Source organism: Poromitra crassiceps (genome assembly GCF_964638095.1).
Source record: "Poromitra crassiceps genome assembly, chromosome: 19".
Taxonomy (NCBI): Eukaryota; Metazoa; Chordata; class Actinopteri; order Beryciformes; family Melamphaidae; genus Poromitra; species Poromitra crassiceps.
In genome coordinates this window covers 6,311,631-6,321,195 of record NC_139646.1, presented here as the reverse complement: position 1 = coordinate 6,321,195, position 9,565 = coordinate 6,311,631, and the positions used below count along the sequence as shown (strand labels likewise).

General features: G+C 41.9%; 1 protein-coding gene across 2 annotated transcripts; it reads right to left on the bottom strand.

Annotated features, from left to right (window-relative positions):
* Nucleotides 1-2,154: 2,154 nt before the first annotated feature.
* plk1 (polo-like kinase 1) lies at nt 2,155-8,151 on the bottom strand. Of its 2 annotated transcripts, none has more exons than XM_083655224.1 (11): nt 7,493-8,151; nt 6,556-6,724; nt 5,988-6,132; nt 5,679-5,772; nt 4,837-5,062; nt 4,511-4,553; nt 4,168-4,265; nt 3,923-4,000; nt 3,614-3,768; nt 3,170-3,352; nt 2,155-3,043 (listed from the first exon to the last, which is right to left on the bottom strand). In XM_083655224.1, the coding sequence occupies exons 1-11, from the start codon at nt 7,844-7,846 to the stop codon at nt 2,852-2,854; spliced, it is 1,737 nt and encodes a 578-aa protein (XP_083511350.1). In that variant the 5' UTR covers nt 7,847-8,151; the 3' UTR covers nt 2,155-2,851. The 2 variants fall into 2 exon arrangements, with proteins under 2 accessions (XP_083511350.1, XP_083511351.1); XM_083655225.1 differs by having other exon boundaries at nt 4,511-4,550.
* Between the last annotated feature and the right edge of the window lie 1,414 nt (nt 8,152-9,565).

Below are 9,565 nucleotides of genomic sequence, written 5' to 3'. Positions count from 1 at the left end.
TGAAAATTGCGGAAGCCAACTCGCCTGTTCTAAGAGACTAGTCACTGTAGGACTCTTTACATGAAGCCAAAGTTTATATTCTTTATTTAAATCATTTAAAGTCTCTTTTTTTTGTGCCATGTAGCCGGCATTTCTATCCAGAGCAGATTACATTGAGCAAGCAGGTAGTTGTCCAGTGCCTTCCTCCAGGACGTTTCGGCGTTGACATGTTGGTTTTTCATATCGAGCCTTTCAGTGTTGCTGCTGTTGTATTAGCTCAGCAAGATGGAGCTGCTGAAGGAGCTTCACTGACATTGTGCTGTTTTACTCCAGCCTTCAGTCACCTAGCGTCACGCAGCACTCCCTGCAAAATGAACACCTTGGTTTGAGGATATCTAAATGGACCCATTTCACCGCAACCGTTTTGAGGTGGTAAAAACAGGAAGTAAAGCAGGTGTAACTAATGTAATTAATTATGCTTCCATTCTGGTTAGGTGTTCCAGAACACCTGCGATACTTCCTGCTTTACCACCTCAAACGGCTGCTGTGAAATGAGCCTATTGGTAGTGGGTTTTTACCTTTTACAAAACCTCATCAGGTCTGACTGAATACCAGCTGTTTGTGTTCAATTGCTGGGTTGTTTTTGACTGTTCTATATTGTACTTACTTGAATACTTGCATTTTAATTTAATTTAAAGAAAATAAGCTGTGCTGTTAAGTGCACCATTTTTTATTTACATTAAACATTAAATGTTTGTGCATTCTGTGTACGTGTGTTGCATTTTTTAGTTTATTGCTTTAAGGACAACAACTCGTAAACAAGGAAGAGTTCACCCAAAAATGACAATTCGGTTATCTACTAACCCTCAAGCCGTCAGTTGTACTCTACTGAAGTCAATGGTGACTGGTTTTCATTGGAGTTGTACTGGCAACTCCCCTGTGTGTTGTATCAATGGTGTTATGTGAACAAACTTCACCGGTTTCACTTTCAAATGACATGAGGGTGAGAAGATGACAGAGTTTAAATTTGTGGGCGAACTGTCCTGAATGAACATGCTCATTAAGCCATTTTTTTGTCTTACGTACCCTTTGAGCTGTATTGCCAAGCCAATAGACCCTTCTCACGGGGGCCATTTTGTGTCGAGAAGCCAGGGTAAACACAGGTGCAAGCAAAACACTAATGAGGGTTTCCAAATCCCAATCATGGAAGTTGGAAACCCTCATTAGTGTTTTGCTTGCACCTGTGTTTACCCTGGCTTCTCGACACAAAATGGCCCCCGTGAGAAGGGTCTATTGTACCCCCTCCCTCATGCGTGTTGGTGATTCTCCTAAATGCGTTCTATTAAACTCATTAAAGTACAATTAAAAATTAAGACAGTTTACGATTGAAGTCATTTATCCATGTTTGCTAGCTAGTTGGCTTGCATGCCGTTTTGACATGCGTGAACCTCTTCACAGAGTAGTGTTACAGTTGACACCTGCCACGGGGGAACTAGTTCCATGTACCATTAGCAATGGGCTTATGAAATTACTTGGAATATACAGTATGTATATATATAGATTTATCATTTTGGAGATAAATTGTAATCCCCAAATCTTTCCAAGCTGCTCAAGTACCCCTGGTTGGAAATCACTGTCAGGACAAGGACACGATCAGACATTGCATCATGGAAATGGTTAAGATTCTAGTAAACTGTCCTGTCATAAGTTTCTTTGAGCGAAGCACCAAACCCTTATGGCACACTCCTTGCAAGTCAGAAGTAAAAACAGTAATGAGGGTTTCCAACTTCCATGATTGGAAGTTGGAAACCATAATTAGTTTTGCTTGCACCTGTTACCCTGCTTTTGACATAAAATGGCCACAGTGAAAAGGGTCTATGCCTAAAGTGATAAACATGCTATCGTGTTGGAGCTGTAGTGACTAACTGTCTTGTAGGGGGAACCAAAGGCCTCTGGTTGACTTCATGTGCTTGCTGCTTCAGTTGGTAGTAGCCTATTCTACATTTTCCTAACCGGACAGCATGGGTTACACCACCACTGTATACTGTAAAGTCTTCAGCACTGCTAAAATACAGCAGTCTGATATGTACTCTGCAAACTACAATCTAAACTTATAAACAGCAAATGTGAATTCAGCATTAAGAGAGTAGATAATCAACAGTAGCTCTATTATTCAAACCATCTTTTATTTAGACTAGAATCATAAAAATTGAAGAGCAAAAAGTACAGAAAGAATGTACACAATAGACATATAAACATGGTCTGTTTCTCTCAGCCCTTTCCACAAAGTACAGAAGATAAAAACAGACAAATCTAGAGAACAAGACAAGAAAAACGTTCATCCTGAACAGTCAGTCTATGAGACTCAAGCCTCAGAATATATTCACCCGATTAGGCTTCAGGATTAAAATCGACGGGTACAAGTCAAGACATAAATGCATGTAGAATGATGGGGGAATGTTCCAACTTCAAAACGATTGACACTGGGAACAGCGAAAACATACCCTTCCCCTCCTTGACTGCTTTGATGAAGCTGCCATGCTGTCAGCAACCCAGTCTTGTGAGATTACTTCAGCAAGTACGTGCATTCAGTAAATTTTGTTGAGTAAAAGATTACAAGAAGAGAATCAATTAACATTATTAATTGATTCTACAAGATGCAAAATAATAAAAATTTGTGGCTGGAATGCAGAGGCGCATGACAGAAATACAACGCTTATGTACAAATTGTGGGAAGGATACATTTTCAGGATAAACTTTAAAGTAGTCTAATAGACCAGATAAAACCACATGTCACCACTCCCCCCCCTCAAATAAAACTCACATTAATTTTGTGGTATGTCCCACAGGTAAAGACTTTGTGCAAGGCTGACTATTGTGCAACAGGGGGCTTGCTGGACAGTAGTTTCTCCACCATTAGCTTGGCGTAGCGCATGCGGCTGGCTAGCTCCTTGCAGCAGCCAAACTCCTCCAGCAGAGACAACTTGTACGTGCGGAACTCTCGCTTCTCATCGATGTACGTCACTGCAGCCATCAAGGGGCACAGGATCAGCTTGGTGTGGTCCTGTGGAAGAGGGGTTCACAAAACCAAAAAACAAAGAGGCTCAGCATTTGTGTATAGGGAGAAATCCTGACGAGGTTGAGAGATTGAAAGGAGAGTGAAGGGAGAAGAAGCAGTGTGTTCTCTAACCTGGAAGAAGTTGATCTGAACGGTGCCGTTGGTGAGGTGCAGGACGATGGCGCTCTTGGTTCTGAACCAGTGGGAGAGGTAGGGCAGCCGAGCCAGCTCGTCTCCCTCCCGCCGCGCGACGTTGGCACCGGCCTTGAGCAGGTGCTCGCTCATGTAGTTACGGAAGTACTTAAGCAACGTTATCTGCAAGGGGGCGAGAAAATGAATATGTTAGAATCAGGATTGTGATTAAGGACGTCGCCAATCTAAAAAGTAGGAAATGACAAGATGACATGGAACTGGACTGCATGAATGGCAGCATTATCCCCAAAAGCCACACATGCTAAATTGAATGCTAAAGTTGATTTAAAATCAACCTGAAAACTGACATCTCAGAAAGGCTCAATGCTTTTTTTTTTGTTTTAATCTTCTTTGGATAAATTAAGTGTTGAGTCAACTACTGACCTTCTTGTTGAGAGGACCGGGGAAAGAATCCACGCTGAGGTAGGATTCAGCCCCTGTCTTGTCGATGTACTGCAGACTCTCTCCGTCGGTGTACATGAGCAGGCGCGTGTAATCGTTAAACAGCACACCCACGCTGTTGTCACAGAGCTGGTAGCCTGAAACACACATGTAAAACTCTTTAAACACAACCTGTAAACCAGCACTGTGTGTGTACTACAGGACAAAATCCACTATGATGCCAAAAGCACAAGCGCAGTAAAACACAAATATAGTTGGCAGAATGAGGAAGCAGGATCTTTCAGTTCTTACCTAATCCGTATTTGTCAGAGTAGTCCACCCATTTGCTGATCCAGAAGATGGGGATACATGCAGGATCCTCTGCCTCCTCTGGAAATACACAAGTAGAACAGAAGGATGTCACTGTATGTTAATACATGCAAAAGCTCAGTGCCAGATCATCTAGTAACTGGAACCTTGTGTGTGTGTGTGGGGGGGGGGTGTGCAAAAACGAAACACAAACATGAAAGAGGGTATTTCTGATCGTATGTACTTACCTTGGCGTACGAAGTCTCTCTCGGCGGGCTTGGCAGCATTAAAACTGTTAAGCTGTTGCAGTATCTCACTTAGATTGCAATTTGCTGTCTCAAGATCCCTGTGCACAAGCATGACACAAACCCAAGTTACAACTCCAACTCTTATTACCTACAGAACACATTTAGGTAAAAATGTATTAAAAGGAAAGGCTATTTTAATCCAAAATACCTGTGCCGTAAAATATACATACAAATTTGTACAATTCCACTTATAGTCAATGTTACCATATCAGCAGTCTTCTAAGTGCCAATGATTGTGCTCTTGGTGTACTTATCTGTGCCAGGGTGCAAACATTATTCTCACCTTTGCACAGGCTCGTCCTTCACCTCCCCCTTCTCTGTCCCTGCTGGAAAGAGAAGCAAAGCCAAATCATGACACTTGTTTATGTCGACTCTGGGAAGAAGACCTTCATGCAAGCCATTGGGGATCCTAATAAACGTTAACTGCTGCTCAAGAAGACATCAGCCTCTATATTGCGTAAAACTAATAGTGAACCCACTTATCCTTAATGGAAGGGACAAACAAAATGAATCAACTTTGCTGCATTTCTCATCCTCAAGTGATTTTATCTGATGACTGAAGGCCATTTTTGTCAGTTTGTATTAACTGTGCAGAGCGAAGATCCATACCCTTGTTGTTGAGCGCAGACAGTGGGCGTCTCTGGCTGAGATCCGGGGCTGTGGACGGGGCGATAGAGAACCGCGGGGACACAGTAAGGCAAGTGGTCGGCAGGCGCACAGGGATGTAGCCGCTCGTGAAGTACTCGTCTTTTTCCAGGTCGGCGATGGTGGGCCTCTGGGCCGGATCCGCGTGCAGCATGCGCTTGATGAGAGCGGAGGCCACTGGGTTGATGTGCTGCAGGGACAGGGGTGTGTTCAGACAGGGATGGAAGAAAGAGGTACCGTAAATTCCGGACTATAAGGCGCACCGGTGTATAAGCCGCACCTGCAAAGTTGACTGTTTTTTACATATATAAGCCGCACCGGACTATAAGCCGCGGGTGTTTTAATGGTATTTTTTTTTTTTTGTGTTTTAATGTTTAATTACCATATGTAAGGGTTCATGCACAGAGGGGATTGTCGGGAAAGAGATGGCTGTTTGAGGAAGCTCCCATTTATTAACATTTCAACAAAACAACATAACACAACACCACCTGTGTTGTTTTTTACAGTGCACACAGTGTCATACAGTGTGGTGAAAAGAGGGCAAGAGAGGAAATTAAAACAGAAGTGGATTTATAGTTAGAAAGAGTGCTAAAGAAGAGAGAATTCTGTTTTTTTTTTTTTTTCCCCCTGAAAAAATCCATAGATAAGCCGCACCGTTATATAAGCCGCAGGGGCCAAAAAAGCCCAAAAAACGGGGAAAAAGCCGCGGCTTATAGTCCGGAATTTACGGTAAGTCAAACTCAGGGAATGCAAGCACGGTGTGAATTCAACTCTGAAGGTGTAGTTGTGTACTACTGCCAGCTTACATAGGGGATGGTGTAGTTGTTTTTCTTGATCCGGTCGTAGGTCTGCTTCAGGCAGGTGGTCTCAAATGGAGGCTTTCCCACCAACAAAGTGTACCTGAGAGCAAGACAGAGTGGACGAGAAGAACTGATTTAGACTGACACGAATATGTCATGTACCCAGATTTTTTTTTTATATTCAAACCTTTATTTCGTGAGTATGTGTCTAAGTGTATGTATAATGGGTTCAAGTGTCCGACATGGTTTGGATTAAAATGACCTTCAAACAATTATAAAGTGTGTTCTGGGGTGTGCTTGCATGTTCCAACTTACAAGATGCATCCCAGCGACCAGATGTCTACTTCATAGCTGTGGCCCTTTTTGCATAGCACCTCAGGGGCAATGTAGTTGGGGGTTCCACACAGTGTTTTCTTCCTCTCGCCGTCAAACTCAATCCTTGTAGCCAGGCCAAAGTCCCCTAGAGGAGAAAGACACGCATGTTTTGTAAAGCCATGGGCGTGTAGTGTACACACCAAACAAATGCATTTCTTTTGATGATCCTGGAAACACATACCGACATTACGCCTGAGCATTTTTTCATGAACCTAATAACCTATTAGGTCAAATTTCCAGGACCCTTAATATTTCTCAGCGTTGTTTCAAACATTACATTTGTTCCTAGAATGTTATTTTGTGAATTTCCAAATTCCACCACTGTAGAAACCATGTAGAGGGAAACTACTTAAAGATCCTCATATGACAGGATGCCCAGAGTCACGAAGTCTGACTGTACAGCAGATTCCTGTTGCAAGAAGTGGGTTGTTGTGACAAAACATGGGGTTAGCAGTAAGTTACCATCCATGTGTAGCTTAGACGTGTTAAATTGTGTCTATCATGTTACCTATTTTGACGTCCATGTCATCATTGAGGAAGATGTTCCCCAGTTTCAGGTCTCTGTGGATGACCCTGTTCTTGTGCAGGTACTGGCATCCCTTGATCAGCTGCATCATGAAGTATCGTGCCTCTGGCTCGGTCACAGCCTTACGGCGCTTGTGAAGCTCCAGCAACGACTGGGGTGAAACACAGAACATTGTTTTGTTAGTTAGGGTTAATGTTGGCAACTGTCTGAACAACTGAGATATTTACATTTCAACAATAGACTGTAAAACATTTGAACCACCACACAGGTCTCAAACTATGCCATTCCCTTGTTGGAAGTGGCAAAAAGAGCACTGTAATAATAATGCCACCTTGAATGAGGTATACGTGGGGTCGTTATGTAAAGTAAGTACAAACAAACTTATCAAATCAATGGATTAAAGTGCACTGAACCAGAGCCAATATCCTGGAAGCGACCAGGAAAACGTGAAAAAGGACATGGAAGAAAAGGCTAGACAAAAAGAAACGTCGATCAATACGAATGAGTAGTTGCTGCACTCGTTTTAGTCTAAACTGCTAGTCGGCGTCGATAAAAGAAAAGCTTAAACCCCTTTGGTAGTCGAAGTTTCGGTTAGAAAAATAGTTGTTAAACACAAACGATAGCGTCGTTAAGATGCCCAACCCTATCTCGACCGACGTTAGGCCTGGAAGCTAACCGCTTCCCTCCCTGCATTAACTTTAGTTAATTTAACTTTAGTTAATTAGTTAGTGCCTAAACATGGATGATTTGAAAACGAATTTATGAGAAGACGCGACCGTGTTCAAACGTCCTAACGTGTAGTAGGCCATTCAGACCAGTGTGATGACGGAAGAGACAAAATGGTTGCTATTGACCGTTGGGCGTTTTATCATTGTGCTCACGTTAGAAAAGAAAACACTTTCCATGTTCACTCACTCACCCTCCGTCTGCAGATTTCCAAGACAACAAAGACAAAGTCCTCGTCTTCGAAGAAACCGTGGAAGCCCACAACGTTCGGGTGGTTGATACTCTTGTGAATGGCAATTTCCGAAGTCATCTTCTCCCTCTGGTGCTGCTTCAGGATCATGGATTTGGGAACGATTTTGCCAGCAAACACTTGTTTCGTCTCCACGTCCGTGATTTCGTAGCATTTTGCGAAACCTCCTTTTCCAAGGAATCTGCCCCTCGTGTATCGTTTCAGGGTACGTGGATTGACTAGAATATCTGGTATTTCTTTGAGAGGTGCAGATTTTGGGTCGACATGTGCCGTCGGCTTCGGGACGGCTGCACTCATTTTTAGTCTAAACTGCTAGTCGGCGTCGATAAAAGAAGAGCTTAAACCCTTCGGTAGTCGAAGTTTCGGTTAGAAAAATAGTTGTTAAACACAAACAAGAGCGTCGCTAGATGCCCAACCCTACCTCGACCGACGTTAGCTCCTGGAAGCTAACCGCTTCCCTGCATTAACTTGTAAATTCAACGCGAACCACCTCCAGACACGAACGGTAGTCAAACCTCTGGTTGAATGATAATAAAAAATACAGCAATGCGTGCGATTCCGGAGATTAAAACAACTCTGAGGTGCAAATGACATAAAAAGAGCCGTCCTGTGCTGTAACGCTGCTGCTGCACTCTCCCTGCTCTGACAACAGTGTCTATCTGCCTGGTGGAAGTTTAAAATGCTGCCTTGCTTGTTACGGCGCTCTCTGATTGGTCCGCTCGATTCGAATTCAGCAAAGCATCACGGGAAGCTCGGCGCAAAACGGACCAATCCTTGACCGAGAATGTCGCATTTGCGCTATGATTGGCTGAATATCCGTTGCTACCCAGCTATTACTTCCTGAAACAGTACTGACGGTAAATGTAGTCAGAGTGGGATTTAATCGGGGGAATTTGAATATTGTAGGCTACAGGGATGACGTATTTTTGTAGTCGGAAGGCGGAAGTCCTGAGCTTCGCTGGAAAAGTGAAATGATGATTTCACTTAAATGCATAAAATAAGATATGTGGTTAACAAAATTAAGGATAATCTTCACAAACGTGAATCACGTTTATGACTTTTGAAGCGTTTTCTAAAAAAAAAAATGCGTATAAAAAAAACGCATTTACTTTTCAAAAGTCATAAAAAGTGATTCACGTTTGTGAAGATTAGCCTATCTGATGAACACAAATGACCACTCCCATAAACTTTTTGTTAACCACAGACCTTCACTTCCCCCCTGAAAATCGAACATGCTACTTCCAGACTCATTCCTACTGATACTGTACTGAGAAAGTATTGTAGCCTACATTTGTTTCCACTGCTAAAACAATAATATAATATGTCAATGGTTAAAACGCTTAGGCCTATCTTTCGTTTTGCAAATTTGGATAGGAGCTGATGTGTTTTCAAGCCACTATATTAATGCATAATGTCCATAATCCCCTAATATGATTTGAATATGGGACAAAGTTGTAAAATGTTGACATGTGATTTCTAGTTTAACATTTTGTATAGGCCTATAGAATCATCCATCCATCCATCCATCCATCCATCCATCCATCCATCTATCTATCTATCTATCCATCTATCTATCTATCTATCTATCTATCTATCTATCTATCTATCTATCTATCTATCTATCTATCTATCTATCTATCTATCTATCTATCTATCTATCTATCTATCTATCTAATCATCTATCTATCTATAGATACTGTAGATAGATCGATCTATCTATGTATATGTGTGTATGCTATATAATAATAATAATAATAATAATATAACTTCATATATTATTATTAATATGAACATTATTGTTATATTATTATTACTGTGCATTGGTTTTTCACCTTCAACTAATATGAATATTGAGTAATTATATAGGCTATGGAAATCTACAAAATAATTATTTTCTTTAAGTGTTGGCTAAAAGGGAGTTTGAATTTCTGTTTACATTTGTTCTCACATGTTCACTGGTTCACACATGCACACACACCACAGCCTCTGCAATGATTCTAGCAAGGTTTAGGCCTA